Genomic DNA, 15975 nt, shown 5'->3' on the forward strand with positions numbered 1-15975 from the left:
ATATATGATACACTGTCAACCAGCATTTGCACCCAGTGCTTTTATAGTCTCCATTACGTATGCGAAAAGGTCGGCTTTTTAAAAAACACCTTGAGATACGTACTAACTCCTATTCTGTAGAATGCACCCATTTAAAGTGTATGATTCAGTGTTGTATCTTATATTCCCAGAGGTGTGCAGCCATCACCATAGTCAATTTTAGAACGTTTTCAGCACCTCAAAAAGAAACTCTGCTACCTTCCACCGTCACCATCTTCTACCCCGGTCCCCGCCTCCAGCCCCAGGCAACTGATCTACTTTCTGTCTCTATAGACTTGCCTGTCCTGGGTAGAGAGAGGTCACCTTTTGAGAGTGGGGGAGCACGGAAGAAAACCTTATTATCCTCTCCTCCCAAATGAGGCCTCTTGACCTCAGTTGCCCTTGGAGCGCCCTCCAAGATCCAAATTTCCATGGCTCCCCAGGCTTGGTCTCTGGGGATGGTGGGGGTTGCTGACCAGTGTCCTGATACATAATCACCCTTTAATGATCTTACCTTCCACCTGGAAACCAACCCGAGGTTACAGGCTCCTAGCCAGGTAGCAAATGCTGGGTGTAAGTAGGCACGTGGGGATGCAGAAGGGACAGTGTGAAGAGATGTCAGTAAGACCAGGAGGGAAGGAAGGGGCTGTGGAATGCAGGACGCCTTCCGGGCTTAGGTACGTTCTGGAAGGTGGCTTACTTGCCTGGGAGGATCCAGAAGAAAGGTGGGGCTGGGCGGTGGCCGGTGATGGTGTTGTGTGAGTTTCTTGTTTATTTTGGATACTAGCCCCTTATCGGAGGCGTTGTTTGCAAAAATCTTCTCCCATTCAGTTGGTTGTCTCTTTATTTTGTCGATGGTTTCTTTTGCTGTGCAGAAGCTTTTACATGTGATATAGTCCCATTCATTTATTTCAGCTTTTACTTCCCTTGCCTTTGGAGTCAAATTTATAAAATGCTCTTTGAACCTGAGGTCCATAAGTTTAGTACCTATGTTTTCTTCTATGCAGTTTATTGTTTCAGGTCTTATGCTTAAGTCTTTGATCCATTTTGAATTAGTCTTGGTACATGGGGACAGATAGCAGTCCAGTTTCATTCTTTTGCACGTGGCTTTCCAATTCTCCTAGCACCTTTTATTGAAGTCTTTTCTCCATTGTATGTTTTTTGCTTCTTTGTCAAAAATTGTCCATATTTATATGGGTTTATTTCTGGGTTCTCAACTCTGTTCCATTGGTCTATGTGTCTGTTTTTCGGCCAATACCATGCTGTTTTGATTATTGTAGCCCTGTAGTACAAGCTAAAGCCAGGGAGTGTGATACCTCCAGTATTGTTCTTTTTTCTTAAGATTGCTTTGGCTATTCGGGGTCTTTTGTGGTTCTACACAAATCTGATGATTTTTTGTTCTGTTTCTTTAAAAAATGCCATTGAGATTTTGATGGGGATTGCATTAAATCTGTATATTGCTTTGGGTAATATGGCCATTTTAACTACGTTGATTGTTCCAATCCATGAACACGAAATGTCTTTCCATTTCTTTGTATCTTCTTCAATTTCTTTTAAAAACGTCTTATAGTTTTCAGCATATAGGTCTTTCACATCTTTCGTTAAGTTTATTCCTCGGCATTTTATTCTTTTTGTTGCAATTGCAAAAGGAATTTTTGTTTAATTTCCTTTTCTGAGATTTCATTGTTAGTACATAGGAATGCAATGGATTTTTGTAGCCGGCAACTTTACTGTATTTGTTTATTGTTTCTAATAGCTTTTTTTGTGGCATCTTTAGGGTTTTCTATATATAGCATCATGTCATCTGCAAAGAGTGACAATTTAACTTCTTCATTCCCAATTTGGATGCCTTTTATTTCTTTCTCTTGATATGTGAGGATTTCCTATCATTCTATCTTTGGTTTTCTAATAAGACTGTGTCTCCATTGTTTCTTTGCCTTTTTGTTGTTGTCTAGTATTTCTGTGTGGTGCTATTCTATGAATTTCCCTGTTTCTTTTATTATGTTATATCAGTTCTGGATTTTTTTTTTTTGAGTGGTTACCATTAAGTTTATGTAAGAGAAAATATGATAGAGTGTGCCATTTCCTTCAGCATGCTTCCTTTCTCCATTCCCATATTCCTATTCAGGCCTTTACTCTCCCCCTTTTTATGTTTTGGTTGTCACAAATTATCCCTATTGATGGTGGTCGAATAGCCTTTCAGTATTTCTTGTAGTGCAGGTCGTGTGTTAGAAAATTCCTTTAGCTTCTGTATGTCTGGAAAGGTCTTTATTCCTCCTTCATATCTAAAGGATATCTTTGCTGGATATATTATTCTTGGCTCATGATTTCTCTCTTTCAATAGTTTGAATATTTGGTTCCACTCCCTCCTGGCTTGTAGAGTTTCTGCTGAAAAATCTGATGATAATCTAATGGCCTTTCCTTTGTAGGTTACCATCTTCTTTTCTCTGGCTGCTTTGAGGATTCTTTCTTTGTCATTGATTTTTGACAGCTTTAATACAATGTGCCTTGGAGAAGGTCTGTTGGGATTGAGGTAATTAGGTGTTCTATTTGCTTCTTGGATTTGAGGATCCAGTTCTTTCCACAAGTTTGGGAAGTTCTCACCGACTATTTGTTTGAATGTATTCTCTGTTCCCTTCTCTCTTTCTTCTCCTTCTGGTATGCCCATTATTCTTATATTGCTCTTTCTGATGGAGTCAGAAAGTTCTTGTAGAGTTCTTTCATTTCTTTTAAGTCTCAAGTCTCTTTCTTATTCCATCTGTGTCATTTCCAGATTTCTATCTTTGATGTCACCGATTCTTTCCTCCATCTGGTCAACTCTACTACCTAAGAATGAAATAGCCTAAACTGTTTCATTCTTCATTTCTTTTATTGAGTTCTTAATCTCCAGAAATTCTATTTGGTTCTTTTTTAAAATTCCAATCTCTTTGGTAAAATGTTCATTTTGTTCTTTGATTGCGTTTCTGAGTTAATTGAACTGCCTTTCTGTGTTTTCTTGCATCTCGTTGAGTTTTTTCAGAACTGCAATCTTGAATTCTCTGTCATTTAAGTCACATATTTCCATGTCTTTAAGTTCATTTTCTGGAGACTTTTCATTTTATTCCTGAGCTGTCTTGTTGCCTTGGTTATTCATGGCAATTAATGGTTTATTATTTCTCTTCCTAGACATCTACAGGGTGATGGGGTGAGGGGTGGAGAGCAGACAGAAGAAAAGGCCACGGCATGGAGGGAGGGAGACGGATGCCAGGAGACTGGAGACTGTGCAGACAGGTGGCCACTCAAGGATTCTGGGGCTTTTGAAAACGGAAGTATCTAATATTAAATTCTAAACCATTGGAAATGCTCTCATGCAATCCCTTACCTGAAAGCTTTGGTCAAATCTGTCGACATAGCTGGGCACTAGTTATCTGGGGAGGGTGGATTGGGGTGCTTATTGGGGTGATATCGTATACAAAGGAGAAAAAAACCCTGCAGAATAGAGGAGGGATCTGTAAAACGAGCCAAGTCAGTGGAAGTGGAACCTAGGGTTGTAGCTGAACTTGAGTCTCCTTAAAAATCTCGAGAGAGATTGGGGGCAGTGCTTTGTTTCCCTCGGTTCAGGGCATGTGAGGAAATCTCCCTCGAATCTCAGAAGTCAAGGTGATGCCTTAAGTTAAGGCTTAAGGAAGACATCAGGTGTCAAACGGAGTGATCGTGGAGACCAGACTAAATGGAACGCCCCAGAAGAAATGATGGAAGTAGCAGCAGTGCAGTTTATTCGTTCCTTCATTTACTCATTCATCCATCAAATGCTGGCAACCATTTTATGTGTCAAGTCCTTTACTATTTGAGGAAAACACATTGTCACTGCCCTCAGAGAGCTTTCACTTCTGAGGTGTGAAGGCACAGGTTGCTGACATTTATTGAGCTCCTTCTGTGTGCAGACAGTGGACTATGTATTTCATGTGTTGTCTTTCTAAAATTCTCCCAACAGCTTTATGAGTCAGTAACTATTATCCCCGACATACAGACAGGTAAGCTGAGGCCCAGAGAGGTTAGGGAACTTGACTCACACCTAACTTAGCTGATCCATAATGAAACTAGTGTTTGGACATGGGATTACCTGATTCTTGGGTGGGAGGGGGCACTGAAAAATTGGTAGTCAGGGGTTCAGCCTTGATAGTGTGATTTGCGAAGCTTCCCCATATTTCTCCTGAGTCCCACCCCGTCTGCTATGATGGCTGTCAGTCCATCAGCCAGCGGTGCTTTCCTTCTCAACTCCTTTTCTAGAAGCTTCACTCACCAAGGACAGATGTGCTGGCTGTGGGTTTTGGGGGACTGCTGAGGGGCTGGGACGGTGAAAGGTTGAGGGGAGGCTGGGTCCCAGGATGATGCTACAGACACCCTCTTGGCAGGCTCCCAGGCTCCGCTTTCTGCTGCGCGCTAGGATCTTCCACTACAATCAGCAAAGGGCAATTCCACGGCTTCTTTCATGAGTCCTGTCCCCATGCGACAAGGAGAACAGGAGAAATGCACCATGTGGTCCCGGAAGCATAAATGCTCCGCAGCTGAGTGAGCTTTGCAATCCTCTGCACCATCCCTATGATATTTACTGGAAACGATTTGCTCACGGCAGGCCCAGAGCCCTTCTCTGTAGGGAGAGAGCTAGGAGCTGGGCAGACACGATCCGGGCCCTTGAAGAGCAGAAAGGAATTGGACAGGCGTCTGAGAAGCCACCTGAGCCTGGAGTTGGCTGTGGCAAGTGGATGGACAGCTGTTGTCTTTTTTCGTTCAACACCGTCTTCTCTCTTTGGGGAAATGTTCCTCGTCTACTCTGATCATGTGACTGGGGTGGGGCTGCCAATCACAGTTTCTTACCCAATCCCCTGGCCACAAGGGTGGGTATATGATCCAGACTCAGCCAATTATAGCACCCTGTCTGCCTGGCCCCAGTGGTGGGGCCCAAGCTTGCTTGTTAGAGCCATTTCCTTTGGCACTGAGGACAAAGGACATTGATGTTTCTGTGTTACGGAGTTTGAAGGACAGGAAGCAGGGACTTCCGGGGCCTTCTTTCTCCATCACGTCGCGTCCACTGTCTGTAGGGGAGAATCAAATCAAAGTGGACCAGCAGAAATGGAGGAAACAGGAACCATGAGTATGGAGACCCCAATTCCAATTCTGAGTGCCCCAGGGCTGCCCTCCTTCCCCCGCTGTCTTACTTCTGTGGTCTTCTGCAGTCTCGTGATCTGGTAGGGTCACCTTCCGATGAAACCTCTTTGAGTTGGATTACTGTTGCTGTAAGTTTAAAGAAGCCCGATCAACCTAGATAGGAACATGAGAAATCCTATTTTGAGAGCAGCTCCTCTAAAGAGCTGGCACCTGACATGACCTCTGTTAGGTACCAGGGTGGAAATTAGACTGTGCACCTACTATGCCGAAGCTGAAGGTCAGTGAAGGTCAATGAGCCCCCTTTTCCCGTATGGCAGATGAGGAATCTGAGACCCGTCATAGGAAAGAGACTTGCTGTGATCAGGAGCAAATCAGTGGCAGAACCAGCCCTGGAGAGGAGAGGGCCTGGCTGTCTTGGTTCCCCTCAGGGGTGGGGCAGCGGTTTCTTGGCAGAGCAAACGGACCAACTACATCTGAATGCATCGGATCAGGAGTCTCCAAACTTGACCTCAGGCCAGCCATTACCTTCTCTTCACCCCAACTCTAAGTTTCCACCCTTCTGACTTGCCAAGACCAGGTAGGAGTGAATTAATCTCGGTTTGGTCTCAGTCTCAGAGACCCGGCCTAGAACTCAACTTTTGGCATCCTGGCAGCAAGACCTGACACTAGTCCTACCCGAGGTCTCGCTGCTTCCACCAGAGGTTTGGTTTCAAAGCGTGGTCGTCTAAACAGCTCCGGCCACCAAAGTGGTTGGCTGGGGAGGGGAGGTAGAATTCTGCTAAGACATAATTTCCACTTCCAACTACAGCAGCCCTCCCCGCCTCCAGTTTTAAAGTGTCTTTTATATATTGGAGTTTAATGTATAGTTTTGTTTGAAGATTGAGTTTCCCTTAAAAGAAACAACCGTTTCTCTCCCTTTGCCAGGTTAGGAAAATTTTCGGTCATTATTTCTTCAGATACGTAGTCTCCTCATTTTAGTTCTTTTTCTGGAGCTTTGCTCTGTTATTTGGGACATGTTTCCTTGTCTCCCCATTTTGGCTGCCTCCCTGTGTTTATTTCTATGTATTAGATCTGCTGTGTCTCCTGGTCTTAGTAACGTGGCCTTATGTTGTGGTACTGTTTCCCTGTAAATAAGACCTAGCCGGACAATCAGCCCTAATGTGTCTTTTGGAGCAAAAATTAATATAAGACCCGGTATTATATTTTATATATATGTTATTGTTTTAATTATATTATATATGATCTGGTCTTATATTATAGTAAAATAAGACCGGGTCTTAAATTAATTTTTGCTCCAAAAGACACATTACAGCTGATTGTCTGACTGGGTCTTATTTTGGGGGAAGCACGGTGTCCTTTGTGACCCAGTGGCACAGTCTCCCTCCTCACCAGCTCCAGGTGATCCAGGTGTGTCCCTTGTGTGGGTTGCATGTGCCCTCTTCTTGTAGTTGAGCCTCGGTTGCTGTTTGCATGTCAGCAGGAGGGATTGACCCTCGAGCTGGTTTGTTGTGAGGACAGGCTGTGACTAAGTGTGATGCAGGGGCTGACCCTGCAGACCAGGGTTTGTTTTAGTGCGGCTCTGGTGCCTGCCCCGTCTGTCTTTTGAGTGTGCTGTCCTTGCAGGCGCCTGGGTGATGCTTCAGCTTGGTCTGAAGATGGCCACCAGGTGTGCCAGCCCTGGGCTCTCCTGGGAGGGGACCCACTGCAGGCCAAATTCAGCCGCTTTATGGCAGTGTCTTCTCACTAACCTCTACTTAAGAAAGAGTTTAAAACCATATACTTCTGCCTCAACCAGGGGACTCTTGCAGTAATCTAGCTGCGGCTGCGAGCAAGCTTGATTAGGGAGTGGGTCCACACACCCAGGTTTCCCAGGAGAGGCTGAGTTCATGCCTGTGGTCTCAGCATTTCCTCTAGTCTGTGCCCCCTTCATTCTCAAAAGTATCCCAGTTTGGATGACAAATCGTACAGTCACCCCCCACACTAGGGGAGGGACAGTACAGAGGAAGGAAGCGAGTACAAGATTGTGTGAAGGTGAAAAGCAGCTACGCAGTCACGGTTCCGTAGGACAGTGTTTTTTTTTTGTTTTTAATTTTAAAATTCTGCATCTGAAAACACAGTATGACAGAAAGCATCTATATACACCTGCTGCAGTGTTTTTGGTATGGTACAGTATTTATTACATCCACTTTTTTCTGCAAAAAATTTTGCTTTGTCAGACAGAAACAAACGCCCCTAGACCAAACAAAACAAAACAAAACAAAAAACAGCTAAGGCACAATTTCGTTGTTTTCCTGCTAAATGAAAAGACAGAAAAGGTGCAAAAATGGGTGGGTAGTGCAATTGTTTTTGAGACTCATTCTACCATGAGGAAAAGCATTTGCTTGATTGGAACTTTGATTACTGGTCAATTTCAGATAGTTCGATATCTCTTAAAATACTCCTTTAAATAAATAGCAAAATATCTACATCTTTCAGTGTGTGCCATTTGAATTCTCTCTCTTTTTTTTAAAACTTTATTTACAGATTCTCTTTTTAAAAAAATCAATACATTACAAAATATTTCTGTACAGTTTTATGCATATTATGATCTATAACAAAATAGTTATTTTTAGAAACTATATCACCACATGTCTTTGAAAAAAAAAGAAGGGGACGGTAATAACTTATTGTGAGGCCTCTAAAAAATACCCAAACAAATGCTATTGACAACATAATAATATTAAAAACAATTTTTTTTAAAAAAGGCGAAAGGACTACAAAGACGACAAAACGCTCGGTTCCAGTGAGTTTCCTGTGAAAACCCTGGGTCTTTGGCCTCCATCAGCCCTGGAGCGATGGGAGGGGCAAAAGGGGCCGTGAAAGGAGGGAGAGAGTGGTCCCTTGGAGGACAGAAGCCATCTGCTGGAGCGTTACTGCTTTCCCTTTCCAGGCAGGAAGGGCAGGGAGATACATTGAGGGACTCTCCTGATTCACCCTTGACTAAGTCCAGAGTCACCACATCTTTGGGGGAGGGGAGGGTTGGAAAGCGGAGGTAGCGCTCGGCAGGTGATGGCGCCAGCCCACTCCAGCCGCCGTCTGCTCTGAGCGCCTCAGGAGCTGGCTGAGGTTTAGACCAGCACCCAAGCCTTCATTTTACCCATAGGGAACATTGAAGAATATTTTTCTTAAAGACGACGTTTATTAGCAATTCCTAAGCATCTGCAAACTACAGATTGGCCGCCCCTCCCTTAGGAGGCTGCCACGAATGCTTCAAGAGGCTCTTTCTTCTCGGATGTCGGTGGAAATGAGAGGGAGAGGGAGGTCAGCTTTCCAAAAATAATTTTAAGGCCACATTTCAAAAAGGAGAACCTAAGGCTTTTTTGGGGGGGTGGGGGAGGATAAGCAAGTCAGAGGCAAGTCAGGACTGGAGATGAGATAGGGATGGAGGTGACAGGGCAGAACCTGCTTTCCCGTGAGGTCTGAGGGCGGGGGCCAGTGGACGGGGGTGAGAGGGCCACTTTCTCCCCGTGTGGGCTCGGCGAGGACAGAACCAAAGACACCATGACAGGTGGACACAGGTGGTAAAAGAAAGCCCTCCTCAGTCTTAAGAGGGGTCTGTACCAGAGTATCTTGTTTGGGAGGTAAAAAAAACAAAAAAAAACAAAACTGCTGAGAGAGCCAGAGAGAGAGAGAGAGAGAGAGACTGAGGGAGAGAATTTGCATAGATTGTACATTCAGATCAAGCCTTTCCTTCCCTCCAGGTAAACGTCTCAGCTGACACGGTGAGGTAGTGCCTGTGGGAGACCCATGGGTGAAGTAGGGGAACTGAGGCAGCAGCGAGGACACCCTGTGAACAAGCACAGCTGCAGCGAGGCTGCCCGAGAAGCTTCCAGACACGTGGCAAGACGGCTGCTGCAACCTGGGACTTGCCCCCTCCTCCTGAACCCCATCCTTGAGCTCTGCCGGGAGGGATGGAATTCCGGACGCTGTGGCCTGGACAGACATGGGCCCCCTTAGGTAAGGGGCAGCAGTTGGGGGCCCCCAAATTCGGTTCCTTCTTCCCTTCAGCACTCACTGTCTTGGGACCAGGGGAGGGTAACAGGCCAGTTGTCCCGGGACTCCTCCTCTGTGGGACCCTGGCTTTTGGGACGGGGATGAGTGACTACTCACGTTCCTGTTCCTTCAGAGCTCAACGCGGGCGAGGATTCCTGCCCTTTCTCAGAGCTGCTTTTCCCCCCTGCACGGCGGTGATGCCCAACCTTTAAAACCCCCTCTCACTGCCTGTGCACAGGCTCAACAGGGGGCGTCCTCTGTGCCCATCTGATAAAAAGAAACGAAACTGCCAAGATTTACAAATCCGACTTCCTAGAACGAGCTGGATCTCCGCTGCCCCACCCCATCGGGAGGTGCTGCTCCGGAATCTCCAGCCTCACAGGCAGCAGCCGGCCACCCCGAGGAGCAGCTGCTCTTTTGGACGGGCCGTGCGTGGGCCAGCAGACCACAGTCCCCACCGCTCCAGCTGCTTCTGTGTTAGTGTCCTGAGCCCACGGGCACGTGTGACCCCGGCGGAGGGTGTGGCTCCGATCGGCGGGCCTTTGCATATGGCTGTGCCTAGTGGGTCCCCCTTGGTGCTGCCCGGGGGCTTGTGTCCCGTGCTTCCCAGTGACCTTGGCTGTGAGGGTGTGTTTGCTCACATGCCACCCAGCAGCTGCTCTCCTCTATTCTGCACGACCCTGGCACAGAGACCACGTCCCAGCCAGTGTCCTCCGCGCCGTAAAACCCTCAGGAAGCCATCGCTGACGTTCTCTCCAACCAGGGGCCTCAAGCAACTAAATCATCCTTCGGCAGATAAAGAAATGAGCTGAATGGTTTTCCCTGGAAAATATCACCGTTTCTCACATCATCCTGGGGTTTGTTAGGAATTGTGTTTTTAACCAACTGTAACATCTGCAAAATTATTCTCTGCCCAACAACAGAGGACGTTAAGGGACACCCGGGTGACTGCTCGGTGAGCCAGAATCTACTGCGGTGAGTAGGGCGTGAAGCCCGGGAGGCGGTGGGGCTTGTCCCCAGGTAAGCCCGCTCTGCACTTCCCCTCTCGTTCACGGTGGGAACAAATGTCAGCAGCGTCAGTGGGTGCAGGAAGGTCCCGGCTGGGAATCTGCAGGCGCTCACTGCACAGGGCATGTCAGGGCTGAGCCCAGAAAGCCGCTGCAGTGTCACCGCGCCTGGTGGCCACCGCGCCTGGTGGCCTGGGCAGCCCGGGCCAGAGGCTGGGGTAGGAAGAGCGTGTGGCACGGGCCTCCCACAGTTTGTAAGTCCATTTAGAGCTCAGGTAGCCTTTCTGAAAAAGCCTCTCTGAGGTCCCAGGAACCACTGTTGACAGTGACCGTCTCCTGGCCCGTCTGACCACCTGGGTCTTTCCCCTCCTGGGCTGGTGTCCCTCTGGCATGTTGTCACGTCACAGGGAGCTCAGGGTTGGCCTGGCGCAGGGCGGTGAGCAGGGAGGAGGCGGCCCAAGCTCTGCATACGCTCCCTCCACGAGCAGGAGCAGTCGGCCTGCCGAGTCCCTGGCCTGGGGTGGGGAGCAGGGATGGCTCAGGCACTCCAACACCCCCAAAACTGAAGGGGCAGATGAGGCTACCATGAGGAAAATCGGGGCTCCTACGTTCCCTGTGACCCCACTTTCAGCGAGTGCATGATGCCCAACAGCCCTGCTTTCCTCTGAGAACAGGGAGAACGTAGGCGAGAGAGAGAGGGACAGACAGACAGACGCGAGGGGAGACGGGGCTGGGGGGGCAGGGGGGCCTTTTGTGAATAAAGGCAGCTTCCATTAGTAAGAGAACGATTGACAAGCTGCAAAAACAGCACCTACTAATTAGTCACTGACTAAAACATTAAATAATAAATAGCTAACGTGTCCCTTCTCTATCTCCTCCCTTGGCCACAGGACCCCCTGACTTGCTGGGCAGCGATGGGGCGGTTTTGGGGGCGACAGCTGGAAGGTCACGGAGTGAACTGCGGTACTTCCAACTCACGCTGGGGAGACATACACCAAGGCCTGCTCTCCTGGGAAGGACAGTTTGCAACCGAGGTGGGACTTTTCCAAGGGGGAGGGTGGGGGGAGCTCTGGGGAGGGGTTCGCGGATGAGAGTCATTTGAATAACACTGTTGTTTAGGGTTTAGGGCTTAAACCACCAGATACCCAAGCTTGTACGCTGCCTGTCAGGTGGGCCCGTTGGCACCTTGGAAAGAAAGGGCATGAATTTAGAAACCGAACTGGAAATGCTTTTTCCTGGCTGTGAAAGTCTGGTCCCTGCCGTTAGTCCCCCACAAGAGCACCGAGTGTGTGATTCACAAAGGTGTGGAGTGTCTGACCTCAGAGCGGGAGGGCTCAGGCAGAGGAGGGCCCTGCTGTGCTTTCGAGCTCGGGATGGTTTGGCTCTGAACAATCTATACGTTTCCTGGCCAGCGAGGTCAGGGTCTTGGTCTCCTGGCCCCTGAATGGCCGGGAAACTCAATACGCAGCCTCGCCATCCCATTTCTGCCTCGAGGGAGGGTGGCCTGGCACTCAGGACACTTGGCAGTCACACTCTGGGTGGACCTTGGCCATGTCACATCGGAGGGCTTTCCTGCACATCTAGCTACTCAGAAGAAGGGCTGTGGGCGGCTCGGAGCCTCCTGTGCCTGTTGCCTCCCTGGGGAGGGGCCGTGAACGTGACGTTCAGTGGCCTGTGGTTTCAGGGCTGCCACCAGGCTTTCCCGGCCCAGAGGAGCAGGCAGATGAGCTGGAGGGCGGGGCTGGAGCGCAAGTCCACCGTCTGGGCAGTGCTTGTCCAGCTGGGTTGTGCAGGGCCCTGGGGGTCTGAGAGGTACCTAGGAGATGCCCTTGGCAAAGCGAGAGCCTGTGGGCTGAGCTTTGAGACAACCTCCTCTCTCTCCCCAGCTTCGACCAGAGCAGCCTGCGTTTCGTCTGTACCTTGAACTTCCACCCATGACTGCGCTTAGTAAACAAAGTTCTCCTCAAAGTAAAAGTTTTGAGAATCATTTGTCTGGGGGGGGGGGGTTGGGTCACTAGGGGGGTGGGGGGGACACAAGGACCCTGTAGGACTCGAGGAGCAACCAGAAGAGGTGACAGCACGGTGCTGAGACCGAGCCATCCTGTCCCCGTAGCCAGCTTGCCACATGCCAGTCGGCAGGTCCTGCGATGGCCCTGCTCCATCATTCTACAGCCAGGAGAGCCCCTCCCACAAGAGGCACCCCCGGGGTGGGAGGCCAGGGTCCAGGCCCCACCAGCCCGCTGGCCGCTTCCCTTTGAGACCCGCCGGGGCTCCCGTGTGCGCAGTGCTACCTGAGCCGGCCGTCGGGTTTGACCGCCCCCAGCTCTGACTTGGGGTCCGGGCTGAAGGAGCTCCAGGCGGTCTGGCTGCAGCTCTGCATGACGGGGCAGGCGGTGGGACCGGTGGTGCAGATGTCCATGGGCGTCCACATGCCGCCTACCAGCGAGTCCAGCCAGCGCTCCAGCGCGGGGCCGGTGGCGGCCGCGTTCCTGCGCGCCTGCTCTAGCTGCGCGGGGCTGATGGGCAGGCCGAGCACAGGGTTCAGGCTCTGGAAGCTCTGCTCCATGTAGGCGCTGCGGGGGGGCCCGCTGTGCAGCTTCAGGGCCTCCTCTGAAAGCAAAGGGAGCCACGACATCGTTAGGACAGCTGAGAAACCCGTACCTGCTGGGGGCCTGGCTGGGGCGCCACTGAATTCGCGCGACAGGCTCATGCGCAAGTCCTCTCTGCAGGCCCCTTGTACAGGTGAGGAAACTGAGCCTGTGAAGACATTCCTTCAACGTTATGAGCCCACTTACGCCAATTCGTGAGCAGGACACGCTGCAGTCACTCATTCACTCAGCACACGTGTATGACGCACTTGCTGGGCTCCGTTCATTCATTCAATGCATATTTTTAAGCACCTACTTTATGCAAGGCTTTCATTCAGCACAGATTTCCCAGCTACAGTGGTACCTCGGTTTTCGAACGTAATCCGTTCCGGAAGACCGTTCAAGTTCTGAAACGTTGGAGAACAGCCGCCAGCTGGGCCTCCGGAAGCCGCAGGACAGGTTCGACTTCCGAGGCGTGTTAGAAAACCAAAGCACTTACTTCAGGGTTTACGGCGTTCGTAAACTGAAATGTTTGTCAACGGAGACGTTCGAAAACCGAGGTACCACTGCACTACATGTAAGGCACTCGTTAATCTATTCATTTGACAAAGACTAAGGGCCAGGCTCCAGTCTATGTGAGGCGGGAAGCAGCTAGTCAAGGAGGTTACACCACACACACACCCCCTACAGGGCTGACGTCACCATCCCTATTTCACAGATGGGGAAACAGAGGTGGCTACAGTTAGCCACAGGACGGGGGTTAAATCAAAGAGTGGCTGACACCAAAGCTGGTGTCTGTCCTCATGGTCTCCTACCACAGACTCATCCACCAGCCGGAAGCTAATGCTTCCATTTGGGAGCCAGCCTTTCGAAGACTTGGTGTCCCCACCTGTAAAATGGGGCTACTCAGCCTTGCACCCGTGGGCCTTCCTGGGCTGGCAAGAGGCTCAGCTAGAAGTTCATGTGCTTTGTCAACGTGAAGTGACATGCAAACGAGAGGGCTGTCACTGCTTCCTGGGCGTGAAGCTGAGGAAGCAGAAAGTGTAGCCATTTGGGCTGCAGGAAAGCAGCTAGCTGTTTCCGTGTACAGCAGTTCCCGCTCGTTGCTTATTGCCAAACACAAGAATACGTATTTTAAAAAATACGGCAATGCTTCTGGTGAGTTGTATTTGACCAGCTCAGCTTTGGCTGTAGCCCAGAGAACTAGGATTAGAAGAAACCTCCTTCTAAGAGGAAGCAGCGTTCAGAAGACAATGCTTCTTGTTTGCTTGACAGCGGCTGTCACCCTCAGTGACAGGGGTGACAGCCTGGTTACATGTGGTCCTGAGCGGGAAGGAGGAGGAAGGAAGACCCCATACACGTCCGTCCTTCTAAACGCAAAGGGAAAACTAGTGGAATTAAAACCACACGTCAATTAACACACACCAGAAAGTCATTCCTTCTGTTCCCAGCGGCCCAGGAAGCTGAGGGGCTGGGCCCTGCAGTTCAGAGGGGAGCCGCTGGGAGAAGGGGCACTAGTGGCCGTGCGTGTGCATCTTGCAGTGACTTAGCAGAGCTCCCTGCCAGCCAGGTGGGTCGCGTCTAAAGCGCCCGCCCATCTGGGCGGGCAGGTCCAGGCCTGTACCACCGGCAGGGACCACACCTGTTCTCTCAGGCGCAGGCCTACGTTCTCGGTGCCCCCATCCTGCAGATGGGGGTGGGGAGACACCACGCAGACAAAAGGCCGGGCACGCACCGCGGAAAGAGCAGCTAACACACTCGGACACCGGGAACCCCTCACAGTGGCAGACACGCAGGAAAAAACGAGGGTAACGTGGGACGTGCCCTTAACAGCAGCCGGCGACGCTTGCCTCTGTAATTACATTTCCCGCGATTCCACCTCATCAGATTTCTTGAGATTACTAGGGACGCATCGATAACAAATTACTCTTGATGAATCATTTAGCAAATTGCATGGCTCCCACCTTCGTGTTCCCTGTCATTGGAACATCGTTATCAGATACAATTACTGACGCCGGGGTGGGAGGGTGCCCAGTGGGGTGACATGACCCCTGGCCCGTGCTGGGCAGGGGTGGGGAGAGCCTCGCCAACGTCAGGAACGCTGGGAAAAAGACTGGAAAACGCAGGACCCAGTGAAGGGCTCCTTTGCCTGCCCCTCAGGTGCATCTGACACAGAGAGGAGACTGCCTTTCCCATCACTCCCCTTGTCTGGCTTTGGAAATCCCGAGAGGTGTCGCGGATGTGAGCCTGCCCAGGGACGCTTGGGGGCTTGTACTTTGATGTACGGGATTTCTGAGTTTGAGTGCTTGTCGTATATTTGGGACAGGAGCACTATTTTTATGTGTAGCAAATATTTTCCACTAGTACGTGGCATGCCTTTTCACCTAGTGTATCATTTCTAATGAACACAATTTCCCGTTCTAATTACTTTTTTAAACAGTGAGCAAGAGTTGCTGCAAGTCAATCTGTCTCAGTTTATCTCCTAGCTTGTGTTAAATACGATCAGGGCCTTCTGGGAGTCCAGTGGGAGAGCCCCTAATAAATAGACAGATGACATCACCCCCCTGCAGGCAGAAACAGGCGCAGAGCAGAGAGCACGTTCTCAAAAACCTCCCCCACGCCCCACACCTGCCCCGGCGAAGCGCCCGCGAGGCCCCTCAGACTCACCTGGTTTGATGGGCTGCCTGTTGGAGAAGGTCAGAGGTGTGACGAGGAATTTGCTCTCTGCAACTGGCACCCAGTGGTGGAGGATTTTCACTGTCCACACGCCGGGCCTCAGGGGCAAGTTCAGAGGGGGCTTGTAGTGGGTGAACTCGGCAGTGGACTCGATGAGGATGTCGTAGGTGGCTGCGATGACGTTGACAGGGTCCACCCAGACGATGGTCACGGTCACGTTGGGGCCCTTGCCCCACTTCTGCATGCCGACCGGCTCGTCCATGGGTCCCAGGAGGCCCCCAAAGTTCCGGAAGAGACGCTCCTTGGCGTCCCAGTCAGTGCCGACCTGAAACGAGAGAGCGAGTCCTGCAATCACTGGGCCTTATGTACCCGTTCTACAGATGAGGAAACCGAGGCTTCGATGAAGCTGCCTGCTCAAAGTTGGACAGGATTTGAAGCCCATCTGGGGGGTGACAAGGCCTGTGGTCCAGTCACTAAATCTTTGGGCCTCCTGTGCCTGGCACGTG

General features: G+C 50.2%; 1 protein-coding gene and 1 long non-coding RNA gene across 3 annotated transcripts in view; one reads left to right on the forward strand and one right to left on the reverse strand.

Annotated features, from left to right (window-relative positions):
* The window catches only part of LOC141569431 (uncharacterized), a 250600-nt gene extending 238421 nt beyond the window's left edge, over nt 1–12179 (forward strand). Inside the window, exons 6-9 of the long non-coding RNA XR_016022541.1 lie at nt 8907–9162; nt 9332–10173; nt 11096–11239; nt 12092–12179. This is a non-coding gene — a long non-coding RNA (uncharacterized LOC141569431). The remainder of the gene's footprint in view (nt 1–8906; nt 9163–9331; nt 10174–11095; nt 11240–12091) is intronic.
* Nucleotides 7231–15975, reverse strand: part of XYLT1 (xylosyltransferase 1) — a 340445-nt gene continuing 331700 nt past the window's right edge. For both annotated transcript variants that reach the window (XM_074322544.2, XM_074322543.2), the window contains exons 11-12: nt 15461–15794; nt 7231–12815 (exon numbers count right to left, since the gene is read on the reverse strand). In XM_074322544.2, the coding sequence (XP_074178645.2) occupies nt 12493–12815; nt 15461–15794 (657 nt within the window). In that variant the 3' untranslated portion in view covers nt 7231–12492. The remainder of the gene's footprint in view (nt 12816–15460; nt 15795–15975) is intronic.

Source organism: Rhinolophus sinicus, chromosome 10 (genome assembly GCF_057876585.1).
Source record: "Rhinolophus sinicus isolate RSI-liver-muscle chromosome 10, RSI-T2T, whole genome shotgun sequence".
In the NCBI taxonomy this organism is placed as follows: domain Eukaryota; kingdom Metazoa; phylum Chordata; class Mammalia; order Chiroptera; family Rhinolophidae; genus Rhinolophus; species Rhinolophus sinicus.